The sequence below is a fragment of the Leopardus geoffroyi genome, chromosome B2 (assembly GCF_018350155.1).
Source record: "Leopardus geoffroyi isolate Oge1 chromosome B2, O.geoffroyi_Oge1_pat1.0, whole genome shotgun sequence".
In the NCBI taxonomy this organism is placed as follows: Eukaryota; Metazoa; Chordata; class Mammalia; order Carnivora; family Felidae; genus Leopardus; species Leopardus geoffroyi.
In genome coordinates, this window is record NC_059332.1 from 114,956,786 (window position 1) to 114,982,237 (window position 25,452).

Consider the following 25,452-nt stretch of genomic DNA (forward strand, 5'->3'; position numbering starts at 1 on the left):
CACTTTCACCACTGTTGTTTAACATAGTGTTGGAAGTCCTAGCCTCAGCAGTCAGACAACAAAATGAAATAAAAGCCATCCAAATTAGTAAAGAAGAAGTCAAACTGTCACATTTGCAGATGACATAATACTCTGCATGTAAAATCCAAAAGACTCCACCAAAAGTCTGCTAGAACTGATACATGAATTCAGCAAAGTCACAGGATATAAAATCAATGTACAGAAACCAGGTGCATTTCTATACACCAATAATGAAGCAACAGAGAGAGAAACCAAGAAATTGATCCTATTTACAATTGCACCAAGAATGATAAAATAACTAGGAATCAACCTAACCAAAAATGTAAAAGATCTGTATGCTGAAAACTATAGAAAACTTATGAAAGGAATTGAAGAAGGCACAAAGAAATTGAAAAATATTCCATGCTCATGGATTGGAAGAATAAATATTGTTAAAATGTCAATACTAACCAAAGAAATCTACACATTCAATGCAATCCCAATAAAAACTGCACCGGCATTCTTCTCAGAGCTAGAACAAACAATCCTAAAATTTGTATGAAACCACAAAAGACACCAAATAGCCAAAGTAATGTTGAAAAAGAGAACCAAAGCAGGAGACATCATAATCCCGGACTTTAGCCTCTACTACAAAACTGTAATCATCAAGACAGCATGGTATTGACACAAAATCAGACACACAGACCAATAGAATAAAATAGAGAACCCAGAATTGGGCCCACAAATGTATGGGCAACTAATCTTTGACAAAGCAGGAAAGAGTATCCAATGGAAAAAAGACAGTCACTTTAGCAAATGGTGTTAAGAGAACTGGACAGCAACATGCAGAAGAATGAAATTGGACCACTTTCTTACACCATACACAAAAATAAACTCAAAATGGATGAAGGACCTAAATGTGAGACAGAAAACCATCAATACCCTAGAGGAGAAAACAAGCAACAACCTCTTTGACCTCAGCTGCAGCAACTTCTTACTCAACATGTCCCCAAAGGCAAGAGAAATAAAATAAAAGAAATAAAAGTGTACTATTGGGACCTCATCAAGATAAAAAGCTTCTGAATTGTAATAGAAACAATCAACAAAACTAAAAGGCAACTGACAGAATGGGAGAAGATATTTGCAAATGACATATTGGATAAAGGGTTAGTATCCAAACTATATAAAGAGCTTATCAAACTCAAACACCCAAGAAACAGAAACAAATAATGCAGTGAAGAAATGGGCAGAAGACATGAATAGACACTTTTCCAAAGAAGACATCCAGATGGCCAACAGACACATGAAAAGATACTCAACATCACTCATCATCAGGGAAACACAAATCAAAACCACAATGAGAGACCACCTCATACTGGTTGGAGTGGCTAAAATTAACAAGTCAGGAAACAACAGATGCTGGCGAGGATGTGGAGAAATGACAACCCACTTGCACTGTTGGTGGGAATGCAAACTGGTGCAGCCACTCTGGAAAATAGTGTGGAAGTTCCTCAAAAAATTAAAAATAGAATTACCCTATGACCCAGCAATATCACTACTAGGAATTTATCCAAAGGATACAGGAGTGCTGACTCACAGGGCACATGTACCCCAATGTTTATAGCAGTGCTATCAACAGTAGTCAAATTATGGAAAGAGCCTAAATGTCCATCAACTGATGAATGGATAAAGAAGATGTGGTTTATATATACAGTGGAATACTACTTGGCAATGAGAAGGAATGAAATCTTGCCATTTTCAACAACATGATTGGAACTGGAGGGTATTATACTAAGTGAAATAAGTCAGCCAGAGAAAGACTGATGTATGTTTTCACTCATATGTGGAATTTAAGAAACTTAACAGAAGACCATGGGGGTAGGGAAGGGGAAAAAGTAGTTTCAAACAGAGAGGGAGGCAAAGCATAAGAGACTCTTAAGTACATACAACAAACTGAGGGTTGATTGGAAGCGTGGGGGAGAGGGGAAAATGGGTGATGGGCTTTGAGGAGGGCACTTGTTGGGTTGAGCACTGGGTGTTGTATGTAAGCGATGAATCATGGGAATCTACTCCCAAAGCCAAGAACACACTGTATACACTGTATGTTAGCTAACTTGACAATACAGTATATTAAAAAAAGAAAAGAGAAGCAAAAGGGTTGGAGGCTAAAAATAAATAAATAAGTAAAATTGATGAGAATGGAAAAAACTAAGTAAATAAAAATAAAGTTATTAGAAAGTCAAGTAACTAAAAAATAAAAATAAAAAAATAAGAGATGAATAATGCTCAGGTTATAACCACTCCCACCCACCCCCCCCCCCGCGCTCATTTCAAGAATTGTAGAAACCATCCCAGACCTTTGGGTACCCATTTCCTTTCTCTGCTATTATAGCATTTTCTGAAACATTCAAGAAACACTGGTCTAGATGCTCTTTTACTTCCTTGAATACCTAGATAGTTAATTTGAGACTCTGACACTCCTTGAGTGTGAGTGGGAAAAGTGAGTTTCGGGTATTGGGGGGCCTTGAAGGATATCTGTGTGGCACAGATCATTCTGGAGGAACCTACTGCTCCCATGACCAGAATAGAATCGGCCATGGCCTGGAATTTCATCTTTTCAGACCCGGGCCTTTTCCACTGGAGGGCAGTGGAACAATACTAAATATTCTTCTCTAGGGCTACCTTTTCTTTGTCTCCATGAAGCCCATGTCTTTTCCATTCAGACAGAGCTTAGAGTAGGTAATTTTTTTTTAATGTTTATTTATTTTTGACACACACACACACACACACACACACACACACACAGCACACAAGTAGGGGAGGGGCAGAGAGAGACACACACACACACAGAATCCAAGGCAGGCTCCAGGCTCTGAGCTGTTAGCACAGAGCCTGACAATGGGCTCAAACCCACGAACTGTGAGATCATGACCTGAGCTGATGTCAGACTTTCAATCAACTTATCCACCCAGGCGCCCCTGGAGTAGTTAAGTTTTATCTTTAGTTTTAATTGCATTGTATTTCTTTTTCTTTGAGACAATATTCTATTCTCAGATGCAATTTGGGTGTTCCCTATGCTTACCCCTATCATGTATACAGACAATTTTTAGTGATTTTCTAAGTTTAAAAAAAGGTCTTACTCTGATTACGTGCCTGTTCTATATTACTATTGGAGAAAAATACCGCTTCCAATTTCTGGGATACCTATTTTGCTCTTATGGTCTATTATATGAAGGTTTAAGTGGCTTATTTTATCAGATTGTCTGGATAAAATTTTTAGATTTTGCTGATACAGTCACAACAATAAAGCAAAGGTGGAGAGTATCAGTCCACACGTAATCATCTTTACCTGTCTTTTTAAATCCCTCATAGTGAGGTCTTCTGATGCCCTCCTATCAATTCTAGTTCCTAAAAATATTCTGGATGAGAGCTCAAGATGCACTGAAACTCCATTTATTTCAGTTCTGCAGCGATTACACTGCTAGTTGTCTGCTAGCAATTACTGGGTCCTTAACTTGCTATCCAAGTCTCCTTGACTCCCAACTTCAGTAAAGATGTGGTGTACTGATGAAGACCTGTCCATTCCTATTTCCAATGGAAATACCCCTCCCTACCTCTAGCAGCATCTCTTCAATTTCTTACATGTTGGTCCCTAGGACAACGCTCTTTGATCTAGAGTCCTGCCTTTGACAGTTTCCTTTCAGGGTCAATTCATTCCTACCTTGGCCCAAGCATCAGTTTTGGGTCTTAGCTGCTTTATGAAGAATCTCCTTGTAGATGACCACTTGCCTGAATCCTAAGCATGGATTAAGCATTGGAATCTTTGATGTTGAGCTTTCCCCAGACCCTCGATTTGTCTGGGAAAGTCTAGTGCTTGCTTTTGCTGAGTTGAGTAACTTATGAATTCATATAGTTTTTGCTCCCTGGGCTGCACCATGACCAGCTTCCTTTTTAACAAGGTGACATGCTTAGTCTCAGCTCCTCTCTCCTTGCCTGGGATCTCCTAGGAAGAATCTTTATTCCCAACAATTTACCTCTTGAATTTTAGCAGGTAGAGACTATATTGCCCACTTTTACTCCAACATGTGACTTCTTTTAAAAAATATTATAAATGGTTCTCTGGCCTTCGTTGCATATTGAATATTTCACTCCAGGTATCAATTCAGAGAATTTTTTACTGGGTTAACTTTAACACAAAATTTTGTGCAAAGATTAAAAAATGTATATAATTCAGGTTAGATAATTTGGCATTATTTTGAGGCTGAACGGCATTATATAGGAAAAAAATCTACAGATCCCAAATAGCTGGACTGAATTTGTTTAATGATTTTTATAAAATTACATAAGTAATTAGAGGATAAAGCCTCAAAATGAAATTGGCAGATACAATTTATTTCAGAGTAAGATTATAAATTGGAAATAACTGCAAGCTTCAAGGGAAAGTTCTCATTTATTTTGGAATACATGTAAGTCCTATAGTATGAAAATTTTTCTATGATTCTTTTGAAGGTTGAGGAGATCAGGATTCACTTGGTACTATAGATGAGGATTGCTTTGGCTACTTATTAGTTTACCTTCAACATTTTGGCCCACATACAAAATGTATACAATATTAGAGGATAGGCATAAAAAAATGAAAAAAAATATTTTGATAAAGTAAGCCTTCTTCATGACTTCTTTAATACTAACTCTTGAAACCATTGAAACCATATAAATCATGAATGATGAACCTTGATTAAGAAAATTGAAAGGCAAAATTAAGAGAAACTCTCAATGAAAGCAAAATAAACAACTTGTTTCATGCATAAAACATAAGTGGAAAAGAACTGCTCTTCCTCTTTTTTTGGGAAAGAGCTTGCATTAGGAGTCTGGGCAACCACCTATATATTTCTCAGTATTATCTTGGGAAATATTTATTCTATTATCTTCATTACTTAATTTCTCCAACTGTAATGAGAAATCACAGAGGCCAGCCTGAAGTTTGTTGTAAGTAAACAAGTCAAGGAATATAAATGTGCTTTGTGAACCACCAAGTCATAGATGCACATAGGTGTACAAGGAAGGCAGGACACTGGTGTTGGAGGCCAGGTTGCTGCCCATCCTTATACCCTTGGCAAGCACACAGACCTCTCTGAGTTTCAAGTTTCTCCCATCTCCACGAGATTGTTCTGCATGACTTTTATGGTCCTTCCCATTCTCGACTCTTCCTTCATTTCTAGATTACATCACAGCTTCATATAAGCATACTATTTTTTTCAGAATTTGCCAAATTGTACATTTTGGATTAATAAGATCATTGCAATATGTATCAGATTTTAAATTTTTTTTTTTCCCTCACTGGAACAAAAATTATTTTCTATGAGAAGAAAAATTCCTACAGTTGAGTAGACACTTGCATGAAAAATGTTGAGTAGACACTTGCATGAAAGCTGCCCCCCAACTTTTTTTTTGTTTTAATTTTTTTACTTTATGAAGCAAATTTTTTTGAAAGACCATATTATGTGCTATATTAAGCATGTCATAGTTGTAAATTCTAATAATGATACTTGCTACTGAAGAAGAAACATGCAGAATTGGAAGCAAAATAGTACTATAATAGAAATCTGAATCTATCTAAAAATAATTAAACTAATTCCATGTGTAAAGGGAAGTTTCAAAGGAGTAATATTTTTCAAACAAAAATTCAATAAGTGGTTAAATGGGCAGAGTGGCTGTCCGGTATAAGAAATCATATGGGGTTTTGTGTGGCCAGGTGCAGGAATTCATACAGACGTGGCTTTTAGATTTTATTATGTAGAGATATTTTAAGAGAAGCTAGGCTGAAGTGTGATTTTAGACTTCATAAAACTTTCGGCTTTACTGGAGATCGCTATAGAAAAGGAGGAAAATCAAAATGTTCTCAATGTAGGCACATGCCACAGCAGGTGTTTCCATATCTATTTTATTTGATAACTTCCAATCACTGAAGGAGATTTTAATGTCAAGTAGTTGTTTGTCAGTAAATGTGCCTATGCCTGGAAATAATTTTAAAAATCTTTGTAAGGAAATAGATTCTTTTTTTAGGTCCAGATATTTTCTCAGAATGACATGGAGTCTGGCTAAATCCTCTATGTAGAGGTAAATCATGCATGATAATATCTGGTCATCTTCATTGTCTACGTAAAAACAAATGAAAGTTAAGGTTAATTTTTGATAAAGTGAATTATGCAAACATAATGTACATATTTATATTTGGCTTTGGTGATAAGGCAATATAGAGAACTCGTGCAAGGATTGTGTGCGCACACACACATGCACAAAAACTCAAGCACTTTTTCTGCCTTGTTCTTATTCCTTTCTGAGAGCAGACTCCTCAGTTGAAATAATGTAAGTTTTCTCCCCAATAGTCTGCTCAGGAAAACTTCTATTAACACAAGTGTTTCTAAGCAAATATTTCTGAAATGTTGACAAATGTCTTAAATCCAGCAATGACAGCATAATGAAGGGTATGTTGTTGGGAAGAACATGCTCATCCAAAGTAGAAAAACTACCAGTTAAAAATCACAATACATAAAAAAATATTTTTCAAGGATAATTGCCATTTACCTGATAGGTTTTTCATAAAAAATTATAAAATATTTTAAAAGAGAAAACAGAATATTTCAATAACTTTTGTTTTAGTTTATCGTTACAATCAAGGAGTTGGACTATATACTAAGTTTTTTGTTTTAAACTCTACCATGCTATGATTTTAGTCAACATAGGAAGGTGTTAAAATATGTCCCACTGTTTCATTCAAATGGTAATAGAAAAGGTGGTTTAAAATTGTATGCCTGATAATATAATCCTTTTCTTTTATAGGTAACAAAAGCAAGTCCCAGGGAAGCAATGTGACTACCCAACAGTACCCATCTATTGGGGCATCAATGTCACTGTTTCCAAATCTCTCTAATCATTAGATATTTTGCTTTCTTGTTGCTGTTGTTGTTGTTATTGTTTTATTAAAGACTCCAGATTCTCACCCTGCACCCTTGGAAATTCTGCTCTAGTAAATATGAAATGAGGTCAGGAATCTAATTTTTTTTTTTAAAGAAATCCTCAATATTCTGACTTGTAGTTAAAGATAGGAACTACAGATCCACATCAGACTACCTGGGATACAGTGATGGAGGGGAGCAGGGATGTTGCCCAGTTCTCGGGCAGTCTTTCCACTGTGGCATAGCAGCACCTTCCTAGCGGGTCTATTATTGTATGCCCAAAACTACCATTGTCCTAGTGTTTCCCCACTTCTAGATGAAAAGCATAAAACATAAATGACATCAGTTGGCATCTAGGTTATTTGTCTCTGATAGGTTTCCTATGGAAAAGGATATTCCTGAAAGAAACAAGAATTAAATGAGTGTATCTAAACACCAACCACAGAAATATAAACAATTATAAGAGAATATTATGAGAAACTATATTCCAACAAATTGGACAACCTAGAAGAAAGGAATAAATTCCTAGAAACATATAACCTACCAAACCTGAAACAGGGAAGAAATGGAAAATTTCAACAGACCAATTACCAACAAAGAAATTGAATTAGTAACCAATAACTCTCAACAAACAAAAGTCCAGGGCCAGATGGTTTCACAGGCAAATTTTACCAAAATCTAAAGAAAAGTTTATACCTGTTCTTCTCAAACTATTCCAAAAAAGAATGGATCTATAGCCCTTACTTACCATCTGCTCCATCCTCACATTCTAGAAGTTTAATTCAGCTCAACTCCTATAAACTCTCCTTATTGGAAAGTACAAATCTGTCCATCATCAAGCAACAGTCTTGAGCATTTTAAGGCAGTCTGGGATTTGGAAATTATTTACTTTACCTCAAGTCATGATGTATAATGAAATGAATTACTCTTAATTGTTAGAATATATCATAAGAAGAAGGTCATGGGTGCTTATGTCACAGGAATTTCTTAACCTTTCTGGTAGTAAAAGAAAAGCTTACATAGAAGTATCTACTAACGAAGTTGGTTTTATAGAGAGACCAGAGAGAGCAAAGGTGCTTCTAAGATCGTCCATGTAGAATTCCAAACACCTCAGCATTCATACTTCTTTCGGTTCTCAACATAGATCTTACATGTTCACTGTGTGTAAACTGTGGCCAAAATACACATTTCTGTTCCTTATCCTACTCATGGATGCCAAAGTTTACTTTAAGGCTTTTTTTTTTTAATGTAGCACACTATAAGAAATATATTATAATTCGGCTCTCAATGAAATATCATTTCTAATCTTCCCTGTTAATAAAAAGATGAATTAGCTTTTTACTACTAATTTTAGAGAAAATTAGAAAAAAAAAAAAAAAAGGAAATGACTTACCTCTAAATATGACTTCAAATGAAGGAGCTTAACTAACAACTTACTACAATTTAACAAAAAAGTAGAATTCAACATAACTGAATTTATTTTCATATCCTATTTAAGGATTATTTGTTACTGAAGTTGACAAAATAAGTTCATTTTTAAGTTCTGTTGTTTCTAAGGCAGTCTCATGATATGGCTCTGGGGATCAAGTACACGGTTAAAGCCATAATAGACTACCAAATGATATACAAAAGATTTTGTGAACATTTTATGTTTGCTTTGGAAGTCTGATCTATTAAACCTGTGACAATTTTATTTATTAAAAGAATAAACAAGGAGATCAATGGCATTAGTCCATCCTTACATTGGTTAAGAAACTATGAGTTGTATATAGAAATCTACCAAGTGTTATTAATGTGCATAATTCTTATTTTTCAATGTAGTTGGGACCAAGAAAGTGGTTAGTTAATATATGTACCTCAAATGCCTTAAGTGGATACCTATTAAAAGGTATACAAAATAGAAATAGTACTGTATATTTTCAAAAATTTTAAATAAACACAAAGAATATATAGGTATACATATTATAATTTCAAAGTCAACACTAGCACAGAAGTTTTTCTTATCTAAGTACATACTAGGATACTTCCTGTTTCAACACATGCACCTACAAACACATGGCCATGCACATAACCTTGCTTTCTGCCACTTGCAAGAAAGATAGAATATACAATATAATACATTGTTTTGACTTAAATCATATTGGCAAATTAATGAAGATGGCATTAAAAAATTCTGATCTAAGAAATCAAAATACAGGAAGATAATTATTCCATAGATTAAAAACACTGAAGACTGATGGGAAGTTAAGATTTAAACTGTCTGTCCCAGTGATCTTGAAAGACAGAGAAGAGACCGGATTGGCTGTAAACACTCAGAATGCTCTGTTTGGCAATTAGGACTTTTGTCATCTAGCAATCCAGGCCAGAGACTCAGACCATCGATGCTGCAGATTGCAGAGAAATGGTATAGCTGGGAGTAGTTCTCTGCAAGGCGGGGGGCGCCGATGGAGATCTCGAGGCCCATCTGGATGGGCGACGGCGATTTGCTGGTCTAGCAGGTCGGGAAAATCCTTTTCCAGGTGAAGATTTCACTGCCATGGATTCCTAGGAGACAAAGGAAGACATTTATCTTACTATACAAGCACAAAAAATGGGCTTAATATGTTATGGATCCCAACTACAGGGTTAATGTATTAGCATATTTATAAGCAAGTAAAAGCATCAATAACTAAAGAGGGTAACTGTCTAATATTTGTGGCCTTAAATGTTTTAATCAAAGCAGCTCATTTTTAATATGGAATATGACATTTGATAATCTTGTAGATCTTTTCACATTGCCAAATTTTAATACAACTGTTTTATAAATATTTTTTTTTCAACGTTTATTTATTTTTGGGGGGACAGAGAGAGACAGAGCATGAACGGGGGAGGGGCAGAGAGAGAGGGAGACACAGAATCGGAAACAGGCTCCAGGCTCTGAGCCATCAGCCCAGAGCCCGACGCGGGGCTCGAACTCACGGACCGCGAGATCGTGACCTGGCTGAAGTCGGATGCTTAACCGACTGCGCCACCCAGGCGCCCCATAATACAACTGTTTTAAAACAACAATTTTTTAAAACGATGAGTTCAGGATTCAAAAGTTTAATACTGTTTAATACAACTGTTTTAATACAACAATTTTTTAAAACGAGTTCAGGATTCAAAAGTTTATGTTAGATAAACTTGATGATGGAGCTCTAAATGTTTCTTAGAAGGATATTAGGATATTTTAGTGTTATTAAAAACAAAAAGATAATAATTTACAGAAGAAACTGTGCTCATTTATGTCAAGTTTTTGGAACTTTCAGAAATCATAAGCAAAATTGCACACAGATCACCAAATGATTTATCTGATGCTATCTTTTTTTCCAAGAGCTGTTGTCACTATTTCTCAAGTTTCAAAATTATCATGAACATATTTTAAAATATAGTTTTATTATAAATGCTAATAAAGAATCACTATATTGGTCATTATCTGAAGACTTAAACCATTTCCTTCCTTTCCCTTTCTTTTCTTTCATTTCTTCCTTGTTTTCTCTCAATTTTAATGGAAGAAAAACATTCTTAGACCCTTGCAATTAAAAAAATTCAAGTGCCTGGGTGCCTCAGTTGGTTAAGCGTCTGACATTGGCTGAGGTCATGATCTCAAGGGTCCTGGTTTTGAGCCCCACTTGGGACTCTGGGCTGACAGCTCAGAGCCTGGATCCTGCTTTGGATTCTGTGTCTCCCCCTCTCTCTGACCCTCTCCCACTCACACTCTGTCTTTCTCTCTCTCAAAAATAAATGAACATTAAAAACTATAAAAAAATATTTAAAAAATTCAAAAGGGGCGCCTGGATGGCTCAAAGTGTCCAGCTGACATCAGTTCAGATCATGATCTCTCAGTTTGTGAGTTTTAGCCCTGCACTGGGCTTGCTGCTGTCAGTGCAGAGCCTGCTTGGGATCCTCTGTCCCTCTCTCTCTCTGCTCTTCCCCCACTTGCACTCTCTGAAATGAACAATCATTAAAAAAAATTTTTTTTTAAAGCTTCCATGACACATATTATACCAGAGTATTATTACTGACCTTCTTAACAAAGCCTGTGCTCTTTCAGCTGAGATGGGTAGTGAGGATGGTCTCTATTCTTATGACAATAATCTGCATTTTCTTTTTCTCTCTTTGGAATCTTATTTTTTTAAAATTTCCACCAGCAGCAGGGTGAGGGAGGGGATGAAGAACTACTCTTAAGAATCTACACTATAGGACCCCTCCCAAATTCTCGGCCAGTGCAAAAATGTAGCGGATCAATATTTGGCTGGTTATTTTACAACACATTTTCTTTTGCCGTCTGAAGCTATAGGGCTTTCCAGGTATTTATGGGCTCAACTGAAACACAGAGAAATACAAAAGCAGGGTAATTATTTGTACCTTGTACAAACAGGCAAGGTTTCTGATAAAATAGATAAAAACTGATGTTTTTATTTATTTTAATTTTATTTCTTAAGTGGGCTTCACGCCCAGCATGAAGGGAGGGCTTGAGCTCACCACCCTGAGATCAAGATCTGAGGTGAGATCAAGGGTCAGATGCTTAACGGACTGAACCACTCAGGCACCCCCAAACTGATATTTTTATGGGGTCTGAAAGCCATATAAAAATAATTTTTTTACACCAGAAGAAGGCAACCTGCATAGCTTAAAACTATGCTGCACACACACTGCACTTTGCAAAACTAGGATTTTTTGAAGCATTAGCAAATGATAACAATATGTCACCATGTAACTTTTTGTAAATTATGCATAAAAAGGGACTGTTGGAGAGCTCTTTTTTGTAAACACCAATCTCTTCAACCTCTTTTTCTCCCATAACTAACAAAGAATATATTCTTTTGCGAACAAATTGGAACAAAGAAAGAATAACAGTTTTTTAAATACTTATTTTGGGGGAGCAGTTTTCATGCTAAGGATTTACACAAATAAGAATGGCCTTAAAAAATTTTAAGCTATAACATAATTTTATTTCCATGTACTCCCTTTCTGCTCCACAAATAAGAGAACTCTATGAGGCACTATTTTATGATGTGTTATACCCATAGTCACATTCATGTGACTAATCCCATGAGAAGGAAAATGAATCAAATGCTGGGAATGACTGCAGTAATCATGGCCAAGAAGTGAAAAGTTATTTTAAAAATATTTCCAATACTCTTTTCTTAAAAATATAAAAACTTTAGAAGAATAAAATTCTATAAACCAATCCATGCATTTTTGGAATGTTTTTTCAAGAAAGAAACTTAAAACAAACATTTCATCTTCTTGAGGTTCTTAAGCCCATTTATTTTACTTATGTTGTCCCATTTCAGAATTTTAAAAGAGTTGTCATGTACTATTCCCAGTCTTAAAAACTGTATTTTAAGAAGTCCATGTTAAGTTACAGTCCTAAGGTTTATGCTTATTCAGAAATAAAGGGTTGAAAAGTTAAGAAGATGCCAAAATATGTGCCTACATTTTATTTATAGAAATGGGCAATTGACTGAACTCTGAGCCACTGCTAAATATGGACACAGTTCTACCAACATGTGTTAATTGCTTTCTCACCTCTGTTATCTTTTTCCAATCTACTCCTCGTTTAACTTGCTGTGCTCCATACATAGCTGTGTTTTGCTGAAGCTCTTGTTCTAATTGAAGTATTTGTAAATGCTGACTTAATGTGGACCCACCACTGACATCAGAATTACATCTGGTCCAATTATCCTGGAAGCATTTAGAATTTTGCAATGCAGGCCCTGTTGACTTCTCATAGGTTTTCAGCAGCTTTTCCACAACACCATAATTTGACTTAGGATCAGCTGATCTTGGCCGGCCAGACAAATTACTTGGTCTCCAGTCGTGCTCTTGGAGCATACTCCGATAACTGCTAGGACTCATGTGTTCCTGCATTTGTCTGACGAGGCCTGTTGTGGATTTTTTGGTGGGATTGTCAGGCACATTTTCTCTGGGCACAGGCACAGGCACGTGGACACTGGTTTTCAGAATATCAGACACATCATCATTTTCTGATATGTTACCTGTATGAGTAATTAAGGTATCACAGGGCTTAGGATCTTCAGATGATTCTGAGTAGCTTTGATTTTGCTGTATTGCCTGACAATTTCTATCTGTTCTAAATACAATTCTGTTAAATTCATCAGTCTTTGCTGCCAGCTTTTCATTCCTAGTTGTCCTCTTAAAGTCACAACTGAAACTTCTAAGTGACCCACTGCTCTCTGTCACTGAAGAGCTACAGTCACTACTTATATGAAGATCAGGATGAGATTTAGCAGAATGATCTGGAATCATCTTTTCACATTTTGGCTTATTGGGAGTAGAGCAGATTTTCTGATACCACAATGTAGAGGGACTATTTTTTGCACTGATCCCTGTGTCATATGACCACATGCCAAGTCCAACACTTTCATCACATGGATGCTGGTTATCTATTTTGGTTTTGGGTGCCAACAAAGGGAACATGATACCATCTTTCAAAGTCTTCCCTTCATTTAGACACAGCCTCAAAAGGAAATCAGGACTGTAGTTCCTTTCACCTTGACCCTCTTGGGCCACGTGGCTGTTGTGGTCTAAACTGTCCTTCAAACTTTCATGAGCTTGTTCAGAAAATGAGCTGGGAAAATTTCGAGATGTGCTTCTTGGAGGAGGAAGTGGTGGAATTTCATTTCTTTGCAGATCAATTGTATCAAATTCATATTTTTTCATAGAATTGCTTTGGAGCGCATTGGAACAGCTCAGATTCTTTCTATTTTTCTGCTTTTCTTTTTCTAAATCAATCGGAAGAATGCCCTGGCCATCGTTGATCATGTGGTCTCTGTGACGCATATGAATTACATTGGGCATTTCCTGAAGAAAAGAATCTGACTTCATTCTAAACAATTATAAAACAAGATATATTAGTGATAACTTTATTTAGGACAAGATCTCAAAAGAAACCATGGCATAAGCAATGAATTTCTGCTATAAGGACTCACAACTTCCCAAACAGCATTTTCATATAAATTCTCTAGTCAAAACCCCCAAGTCCTTTTACTGTAGGATCAAGTCCACCTCTCAGTACTGCCCTCACAGCCTACATGCTCTGACCCAAACTATCTTTCCATTATATTCTCAAATTGTCTCTTACACTTAGACTATACTGTGTAGTCTCCTGAGTGTCTGCTACTGGGATTTCCATTTCTATGGGTTCCTTCCAGCCATTTCCTTACCTCTGCTCTACCTGCCCAATTCCTATTCATTATGTCACGTGAGCTCAAGTTCCTTCTCTTGACTTTGAAATGACATTCTAAGCTAAGTGTGACAGAAATCCGAATAAAAGTTCAGTGAAACATAAGTATTACCAAATGGAAGATGTATTTGGGCATCATGTGGGCAAAGTGAGCCACAATAAAAATAGGGTGGCTCTTCAAGGTATAGGGAGCACTTTGGTATGGACGGATCATAAAGCAGAGGGTGGAGGATGAAAGAAACATTAAGTTACATTGTAATGTACTTGAATTACATACTAAGGATTTTGAACTTTTTTCTAAAGTTTATGGAGTAGCAAGGAGAACTTGTATACCGGGTGTGGTTTGTAAAAGAAAATTGACAGGTGAGTCTTTTCTAAGTTTAATCAAAACAAAAAACCTAAATATAGCAACAATATAAATTCAACAATATCAATTAAAGTTAATTGATCATACTGATAAATATAGATAGTATTTATATTTCTTCAACTTGTAAAGTATTATGAAACAGATTACAATAAAGTATAGATAAATACTCATTAGTAGAGAATGGTAGGCAAAAGTGAAATGGGCAGGTAGAGGGCAAAATTATGTATAAAACATGGTTATATGAGAAAATCTATTGAGGTCAATACAAAAATTCTTTCTGAGCTTTTTTTTTATTTTTTAAAGTTTTATTTATTTTTGAGACAGAGAGAGAGCATGAATGGGGGAGGGGCAGAGAGAGAGGGAGACACAGAATCGGAAGCAGGCTCCAGGCTCTGAGCCATCAGCCCAGAGCCCGATGCGGGGCTCGAACTCACGGACCGCAAGATCGTGACCTGAGCTGAAGTCGGACGCTTAACTGACTGAGCCACCCAGGCGCTTCTCTTTCTGAGCTTCTTAACAGCTAAAGAAAAATATGGGCATACATTGCTGTTGCTTTTTAAGAAAAGCACATTCCCTCACTATGAGATAGATATTGATCCTAGAACAGTCTATCTTTACTTACCTTGTACAGCATACCAATTTATTTTTCAATTTGGTGAAAACTTACAATTATATAGGTGCTTCTAAATTGAAACGGCTTTTTAAAATATCATTATATGTGTGTGTACACATATTTACAATATGTTGTGTTGAGAATTATGTATGCTTCCATTATATACCAAATAAATGTAGAGAAATAAACGACTCTTAGGTACAAAAGACTGCAGTAGAACATCATTATATAATTAAAATTCCACATTGTTAAGTCTGACATGTTTTACAGGTGCATTTAACTGGATTAGCCCAGCTATAGGCTCTTCCACTGGCCAAACACTCAAAATGAAAAAGAACTACATTAGAATATAGTTGTTAATGTATTATGTATAGTATATCTTAACCAAATACCAAAAGAGTACAATATTCTTAACAGTCAAATTACAAAGAATGAGAAGATTTGGTTTAAAAATCAAAAACAGAGATATATTCAATTAAGGTTTTTATTTCCTATCTAAAATAACAGACTTTAATAACTCATTGTTAATTCTCACTTAACAAAGTGTAAGGAAAAGGCAGTTGGGATTCCTTAACTGAAAACAATATTTTTCTTGATTTTCTGATATGAAATAATCATAGATGTACCAGCATACCTTCTGTGGTTAGACTGCTTTCGGATTTCCTCTTGAAAGCTGTATAATTCTTCACTAACTTTTGCAAGTTCTTCCAGAGCCTTTATACACATAAGCAATAGCATGTTAGCACTTTGAAATGTAAATATTTCTTCAGAAACAGTTCTAGGCTAATCACAGTCCTACTTACTGTGTTGAGGGCGCCAGAACAGCTCCTGTCCTCTACCCTGGAAGGCCTCAGGCCAGGGCATGCCCCACATTGTTTTTGGTTATCTGTGGCCAAAGGATCCATAATCCCTACTTTTGACTTTTTTGTTGTTTTTTGTTCCTTACACATTTGATTTCCTTCACGGAGTAAGCTCTGCTCTGTTTTATTTTCTTTTTCCAGATCATCCCCATGATTCATCCCTGTAAATTCGCATTGTCCTGAATTGGGGTAATTTGGAGAAGATTCCACCACTTTATCTTGAATCGCTTTTTCACGATCGTGATCAAGGATCTTAGCACGTTCATTCATGTTGATTTTCCTCCGAAGCTTTACTTCATGGCAAAGCTGTAAGGAAAACAAAGATAAAACTTTTTCTCCCCCTAGTTTACTTTGTCATTTTTTTTTTTTTTTTGATACTAAGCACACCATTCTGAGTTCTCTTTGCCATTTCATGATATACTGCTCTGGGGTATTAATGTTCATGCCTCTGAGTAGTGCTTCTCAAATGTGATTAGCCAGAACAACTTCGATGAACCATAAAGACTAATTTTAGTAGGTCAAGGTATGGATGGTAATTTTTGTATCTTTGTGTAGAAATCAACTCTTCAAAAATTAAAAACAAACAACTTGTATCTATATAAATGTATATAGAGGTACATCATGATGATATAGAAGCACTGTTACCAACTTGAAATGTCCTGAATCAATTACTGGTCATGCTCTCTAACTGCTTTCAGAGAAAAGCAAGAGTTTAACTGATATTAAAGTGATGTTTTAAAAATATATGATTCCACTTGTATGCCAAATAGTTGACAATATCATGTGGATATCATGAAATCAAAAGAAGTTTCCTTTGCAAGTTGTGTTGATGCTACTGAAGTATTACTAGGAATTACTGAGATTTTTTTTAATAGCAACCCTATACACATTCAAAAAGGATTTCTCATCCTGATTAAAACAAATGTGACCCTGTTCTATGTGATATTACAATTCTAAGGCTTTGATCATCTATTAATCTATGTTAGAGTGGATCCCACATTATTTCCCTTTTTTTCCTTTTTTTAAAATTTTTAAATTTTATTTAAATCCAAGTAAGTTAACACATAGTGTAATCATGATCTCAGGAGTAGTATTTCTTTTTTCTTTTTTCTTTTTAATGTTTATTTATTTTGGAGAGAGAGAGCATACAAGTCATGCTCTCTAACTGCTTTTGGAGAAAAGCAAGAGTTTAACTGATATTAATGCTTAAAAAAAATGCATGATTGCACTTGTATGCCAACATTCCAGTGTCTAAATAGTTGACAATATCATATAGTATGTCAGTTCATTTCATTGCCTAAGTAGATATTGCGAAATCAAAAGATGTTTCCTTTGGAAGTTATGTTGGTGTTACTGAGGTATTTACTAGGTGAAAGGGTGGGCCTACGCCGGCCGACTCCATCCTCTTCTGTGTCCTTCACCTTGACCACGCCTCCTCCCCTTGAGTAACCTCCCGCTCACCTGCCTAACAGGACTCTGACCCTTCCCCAGCCAATCGGCTGAAGCCACAGCCATTACCTCACCAACTGCCCCTAGGCCCCAATAAAACCTTTGTCCTTTTGAAACTCGCTCTCTCTGGTATCTCACCATTGCGTCGTTGCAGGTAGGGGACTGAGCTCGAGCTAGCTCGAATAAAGGCTCTTTGCTTTTGCATCGGACTCGGCTCCCCGGTGGTCTTTGGGGATCACAAATTCTGGGCATAACACTAGGTATTACTAAGATTTTTTTAATGGCAGGCCTATACACATTCAAAAAAGATTTCTTACCTTGATTAAAACAAATGTGACCCTGTGCTATGTGATATTAGAATTCTAAGGCTTTATTATCTTTCAGTCTATGTTAGAGTGGATCCCAAATTTGTTCTTTTTTTTTCTTTCTTTCTTTTTTTTTTTAATGTTTCTTTATTTTTGAGAGAGAGAGAGGGGTCACAGAATCCGAAGTGGGCTCTATGTTGACAGCAGGGTGCCTGACGTGGGGCTTGGACTCACGAACCGTGAGATCATGACCTGAGCCAAAGTTGGACACTCAACCAACTGAGTCACCCAGGTGCCCCCATCCCAAATTATTTCTTGATGAAAGTTTCGTTTAATCTGCAGGCATGCACTCAGCTTACCCCTAAATAGAAGAAGTGGCTTTCTCCTCAGGCTTGAGTTGTGGGAAAGCTTGGCAAATTTCAAAGGCTTCTGTCGGATAACTATTGAAGCAAATGACTACATTTTACAGCCACAACCTATATCTACAGACATCTTTTAGTCAAGGAGGATAACAAAAGATTTATTGCTGCTCAATATTTACCCAAATCTCAGATGAAGGAAGCACTAAACATAATTGGTGTCTGAAGGACATACAATATATTTATTTCCACGGATACTTACATATCTATCATTGGATAAACTCAGGATAACATCAAATTACAGCCATGATTCAATTGTTTTAGCCCTCCTAAACTTACTTGTTCTGAGCTATTGTGAGCATTATGATTTGGGCTGATCTTGAGAAATATCATAAGAAGCAACCCACAAAAGTTAGGAATCCTTAGTTGTTGAATCTAAGGATGCTTATCGTGACATTGGTGACATTGTTCTTTTTTTTTGAGGAGCTATGGGTGAAAAACAAAATTGCTTTAGTTTCAAAATCAGGAACAAAAGTGCTATTTCTGGGAAATAGGTTTGCTTGTTCTGAATATTGGGAAATATGTTTCTGACAATTTTTCTGTTAGTTACCAGAAAGGCTAGCTGCATGCATTTCACATAAAATCCTCCTGTCTTCATCTCTTTTTTTTATTTTGAAATACTTTACCTTATATAACATTTTATATCCCACCTTAAATTCTCTTGAGATTTAAGTGAGGTATGGAGAAGCAAATAATATCATGCTATTGATGAAAAACAAATTTATTTTGTATAAGGAAATCTGTGTTATTTCATACCCCAAAAATTGTCAATGGTTATCTGACTATTTGAAACAAGGCAACAAATAGGAAAAATTGCAACATGATTAAAAAAAAATTCCCAGGTATTTAAGAACTCTGTCTAGGGCTTCTACTTGGATTAGTCCAGGTTTCAAATGATCCAAGTATGTACATGTTGGTTCTGCAATAGCAAATGCAATGATTGTGGATAGTGGCTGAGCAAAGAATCATTAGCATCTTAATACACAACACTGGGTCCTCTCACTAGAAGATATCACTTGGAATCACTATGGTTACATGGGCACATTAGGGAATCTAAAATTCTCTAGTACTTGGCTTAATAACTTGTGTCTGAATTAATACACAGAACCTAGTGATATATGGTAAACAAATACAGTCTGTTATGCTTGTGGCATGTTATATAATTTTTTCAAGTGTTGTTTAATTTTAGTTTTAAAAAATGTCTTGATTCTCTGTGACATGTGAGAATACTTTCCTCCTGTCTTCATCAAAATTATTTTACCCCCATTTGTAGCCTGTAAGATGAGTATATATATTTTTGAGTAGGCTGCACTCCTAGCGCAGAGTCCAATGGGGCTCAAACTCATGACCCTGAGATCAAGACCTGAGCCGAGCTCAAGAGCTGACTGCCCAACCGACAGAGCCACCCAGGTACTCCAAGATGGTTGTATTAAAAGTACATTCTCACAGGCTACAAAGTTGGAAGTAGAAAAATATATATTAGAATGATAAGGGGAGCACAATGTTAGTATTCAGGTATTAGAAAGCATTGTCTATCAGTATTCTGGGGTAAGCACATTATCCAAACATATTCTCAGTAATGGAGCTATATATTTCACGCTGCAAGACATAAATAGCTTACAGTTACTATCCAAGATGAAGAAAAAAATATTACAGCCTTCTATCTCCTTGATGCAGAAAGGAATAGTATTTCTACAAACCATCATCCTATTTTTAAAATATGTTTAATGCCTGCTAATCAAAAGGGTAATATTTACCATAGATAGAATTTACAGAGTTTTCAGAATAATTATTTGACCTTAAAATATTTAACCAGACAGCAGATTATTTTAGCTACATGGCTTAAACAATAGGCTAGACTAATCCTGACTCCTTTAAATTTTTTTGCTTTGATGCTAGACTTATCTGAGTGTCACTAACTGACTTTCCAAGCCTTTGGGAACTAATGACCCATGACTTCAGGTTTCTGTTTGGAATTTTGGATTCTTATTTGACTCAGACATCTCCTTGTTGATGCAATTTCAGTCTTTGGGTAAACGAGTTAAGAGAGTAAGCAAAACACATTTTCTAAACTATAGAGGTATGAGCAGTGGAGTCTCCTTTTAATATAATCATGTACTACATACCTGCCTTCTCAGTTCTATGTTAGAGAAACAGTTTAATAGCTACCCCTTTTAATTTTTCCTTGTAGTGTGCCAATTTATATTTTATTCACAACCAATTACATGGCTGTTAATGAGAAAAATATTTGTGCTATAAACACATAAAGCACCAGCTTTGATTGCTTGTGAATAAAGGTCAAAGTGTCTGTTAAAAATAATCACTTAGGCATTGTGCACAAACCATATAATACCATGGATGTCACTAGAAGAAAGCAAGGTAAGTATAAATAATTTTCAGTTGAAACAAGCTTAAAAATACATCAATGTAAACACTTAGAGGAAATATTCCAGGGCCAACAAGCCGAGGGATGGTTAATGGGGATAAAATGGCTGTTTGTATCAGAGTCACGGCACGTCGTTTTTCATAACCCTTTCCTCACAAACGTGCCAATAAATCTGGCACATTTTGCCAGATTAAATATCACTCCCGCTGCCATTTTCTGTTTGATATATGGCACTCCTTTTGACTATACTGACTTATCTAATATGTAATTTCCTTTAGTAGATATCATCCATAAATCATCTCAAGAAAGATCTGTATTTTAATGCCCAATTTGTAATATATGTTCCACCAATTATGCCTTTCTTAGATTTTCCTCCTGGACCCTGTGTTTGAAAACTCATGCAAAATACATACTTCACTTTTGATACCAAGGCACTTCAGTCAGAAAATAATAAATTGATACACTTTAGATTGACATTTTAAGTCCTTAATTTTCATGCAGGGCTATAAAAAAGCATAGTCCTTTGGATACCACTGGATAAGGTTCTGCTATTTTTGATCTAGCAAATATCACTGAGACATGCATCTCTTAGGCGGAATAAGGAAAAAAGAAATAGTTTCCAATACAACACAAATTTGAAACAGAATTTTCATTCTGAGCTTTAAGCTTCAATATATTCAAAACAAATCAACTTGTACCTCTTCTATCTTCTTCTGCATGATTTTCCATTGACTCTCCCATTCTTTCCTTTCATTGTCAAACTGGTCCAGTAACTCCATCTTTTCCTTGTGCCAGTTAGTCTCTGTGTTCTCCCACTGCTTATGCAGGTCCATGGCAACCGTGTGAGTGTTAGTGAAGGGGTATTTCTGCTTGTCTCTGCCTTCTTAACTGTTTCTTGGAAGCTTGGAATTGTTTTATTTGAAGCAGTCCCACTTGCCTTTAAAATAAAGCCTAATATAAACATAACAAGAAAGAGTTCCAAATCCATTTGCTTTTTGAAAACACATTATCATTTTATTAAGAGCCATGACATAAACAAACCATAGGAACACTGCCCTTAAAAGAAGAGAGGAGATGATTAACAATCTGCTTAAGAAGGACTAGCACAGTCAAAAAGTAAGTATTGTCCAAAGGCTTTTTTTCCCCCTTTCTGAAATCAGACAGCAAAATTAAATACATACGTGATATGTAAGCATTCTTTTTAACTATCTAATCTAAAGATGGAATTTTTTCTGTGACTATGAGTGGTAGTATGAAATTCAACTGTATGGCCATATATCTACACAACCGTGGTAAATTCTACTGCAACAGAATTACTCCTTTTCTGTTGCAACCAGAATACATGTTTCTATGAATTAAAGTCCTGAAACTGTTGGACTACAGTTTCAATTTTATATTCAGAGTTAAAGCCCATGCCAAATGGGATTATTGTATTAATAAGAAACCTGAGTTGGCAGTTGATCTGGGACTGATGTATCAGCAAAAAAAGACAAACTAAATCATAAAAATATCTTCTTTTATTTTACTTCTTCAAGGAAAATGTAAAAACAACGAAGTTATCCTGGGAGCCACATGTTAAAACTTATCTCTCATTTTCTTCTAATGGACCATATATTCATATCTGTTTAGGCTACTGAATACAGAGCACTGAAGAAAATGGTTTGCTCATTTTGCAAGGATATCCTTGATCACATTAGACTGTGACTGAAATAGATTTCTAGCTTTTAGGGTATGCGTATTTAGGGTTTGAAGATGAAATTTAAAATATCACATTGGTAGCTTTGTTATAAGTCATCTAAAATTTCTGAGATTTAGTTTATTTATGTTAAAATCGAAGATACTTACAGGGTTGTTATAAAGATTAAATGGCATATGGCATGCAAGATAGTTTGAAAATTTTAAACATTTTCCCTATTTTTTGCTTTAAAAGATATTGGTCTGACTTCTACTAAAAATAATTTTTATTAAGAAAGTCATATAGGGTGCCAGGCTGGGCTGGGTCATTGAGCAAACGACTCTTAATGTTGGGGTCATTAGTTCAAGTTGGGTGTAGAGCGTACTTAAAAAGAAAGAAAGACATAGACATTTATTAGTGGGTAGAAAAGCATATTTAAAATGTTTAAACCATCATCTAAGATAATCATGTCTATTAAAAGTCTATATCTTCAGGTTTCTAGGCCATGACCGAAATGTGTTCATTTACCAGGTAGTGGCTTATGCTAATTATGAGCAAAGTGCCCCCAGGGTCTATAGCTGTTTGGATGTTGGTGCTGTGGAATGAAGCCAACATAACCAGGCAGCAAGCCCCATTTTGTAGTTGCAGAAGATGGCTGCATATTTCGTGTCCCAAATATAAGATAAACATTGAAGATTAATTTAATTTTTATCAGACTGTTCTGAGCATGCATATCCAAGCGGTAAACTGTTCCAAACATAGTTTGAGCTGCAATCTATCAATGAATTATAACAGACTAATAAGGATAAAAAAAGTCAGTGCTATACGAGGGCTCCACCTTCAAAAACAGCCTAAAAATATTGAGATCTACATTGTTATTCTTCTCTTAAACTATTTCCCACAGACACTTTGGTCATTTTTACCTACTTCTTGACACTCCCAATACTATGACTAACCCAGTCAAGAAAAATAAGTAATTTCAGATTTAGCCACTTGAGATGTTATCATGTCTCATTTTATCCACTTAGCCATGCTCTTTTTCTAATCCCATTTTCCATCTTCTCTGTCATCCTTCCTTCCTTTGACTACCTCCCACACCAATGAGCCAGGGACCACATGTACCTGCCATTACCAATGCTAGTTGCCCAAAATAAATACGTCAGTGAAGACCTAACAAAATGAAGATAGTGAAGAATATACATGATTTTGTTTTGTTTGTTTTGGAGACTCCGTCATTAATCTTGATTACCTAGTAATCTTTTAAGTTCATCTAATAATTATTCACAGGAAATGCAGACAGTGCTTATTTTTAGACTGGTAGACTGCTTTAAAACCATATGTAATTAACTGTGAGCTGAAACTATCTTGCTCACTAGCAGGTAGTTAACACTAGGACTTCTTAGGAAGAGTGGAATGAGTGGTTTAAGACCTCAAGAGATAGTTGGAAACGAACCAAGGAAATTATAGGAAAAAAGCATACTTCTTTCAGGCTAGCTGGAAAAGAGGTGCTATGACCATCCATGATTCATCCTGTCTTTAAGCACTGCAAATGTTCAGAAATCATCATAAAGTTTCTCCTATAGTTATGTACAAATGGCCCCAATTTTTCTTTCTATTGCTAACTCTTCTAGAACCACTCCAGACCAGGGTTAAAAGGTTAAAAGATGCCAGACCCTTCCTCTTTTTTTCTTTTCTTTTTTTCTTTTTCCTTTCCTTTCTTTTCTTTTTTCTCTTCTCTTCTTTTCTTTTCTTTTTTCTTTTCTTTACAGTCTAACTCAGTCTAACTCAGGCTTGCTCCTTGTAACAGCACTATATATGAACCCAGGTAATGTTCCCAAAGCAGACAGAATCCTGCACTTAACTGCAAAGACCACTCATCATTTACTATGGACAAGGGCCAATCCACACAGCTTCCCCTCTCCAGGGCCAGACCCCTATCTAGTGCCAGGAAATGTAATGGTTATGGATCAAAACCAAGCCTTTGAAAGAAAATTCCTATAGAGCAGTATCTGTGCCAATTTTTGTGGGAGGATTTACACAAAATCTGTGCTGTGCCTTCCTAGCATCTATGTCTCGTTATAAATGTCAAATATAGTATGACTGAATTTATTACTTTCTCCTTTAAAAGTAAAATGGGGTCCATAGAGTCACTGCAGGGATTACATGAACATAAGAGAGAGAATGCTTAATAAAAGTCTCTCACATCATTCTGAACCATAGTGGGTGCTCAATAAATGCCTGTTCCTTGGTTTCTTCCTTCTGTCCTTCCCTCTTTTTCTTTTCTTCCCTCCCTCCCTCCCTCCTTGCCTTCAATTATCCTTCTTTATGTTTTCTTTCTCCAGAATAAAACTGAAGATTTTCATGTTTTTTTAGTTAGAAAATTAATAGAAGCAAATCTAATTGTGTGAACTCTCATGTTTTCAATGACTTTCGTTTGCCCTCATTTTTCAAGTATTTTAGGATACGTGGCAAGTTGAATATTCAGAAAATTTTGTATTGTTAGCAAAGATTTGGATAGATAAATCTTATATAAAACTTCTTTTATTATAATTCTCCTTAAATATTAAAAAAAATCAACTAATGGGGGCAACTTTGGAGGGACTTAATGTTCTATGATGAGAAGTTATGGGGTAAAGTGGTTCAGCAGATTCTAAAACTCATTTTCACTGCTCTCTACTGATGCAAATACAAAAGTTCTCTTTGTTTCTAGTTGTCACTCTTTTTCGCCCACAGATATTGGCATCTATGTGGGAGAGAAGGAAGGATTACTGCTATCTGCATCCCTCCCTGTGTCTCTATCAATTCACTCCATGCACAATTTCATTCAGAATAAAAATTTATTAGAGCACCTGTAAAAGGGTAGAGTGAGCTGCATTACTCAGTCATGCACACGTTCTTTTCTCAACAACTCCAAGGTAGCATTATACAAGCCATGTAACCTACTTCCGAGTCCCTGAGGCCGAGGCTGGAAGTCAGAATTGTTGGGTTGTGAGTGGGTTGCATGAGTATGGTGATGGGAGGAAAATAGTTCTGCTTACTTAGGCCCCACTAGCAGGCAGCATTTAAGAGCAACTTAGGAGTCTCACAATAAATTATTTTAATTTCTCAAATTAGCCTCCGTGTGGTCATAGGAACACTTTGAGGAGTGTTCCATTCTCACTACACCTGGGTCAGTACCATTTTACCCACCA

General features: G+C 36.0%; 1 protein-coding gene across 1 annotated transcript; it reads right to left on the reverse strand.

Moving 5' to 3' along the window:
• Positions 1-4,306: 4,306 nt before the first annotated feature.
• KIAA0408 (KIAA0408 ortholog) lies at positions 4,307-21,420 on the reverse strand. Its single transcript, XM_045499511.1, has 5 exons — positions 21,285-21,420; positions 15,971-16,333; positions 15,802-15,881; positions 12,510-13,830; positions 4,307-9,500 (listed from the first exon to the last, which is right to left on the reverse strand). The coding sequence occupies exons 1-5, from the start codon at positions 21,417-21,419 to the stop codon at positions 9,327-9,329; spliced, it is 2,073 nt and encodes a 690-aa protein (XP_045355467.1). The 5' UTR covers position 21,420; the 3' UTR covers positions 4,307-9,326.
• Between the last annotated feature and the right edge of the window lie 4,032 nt (positions 21,421-25,452).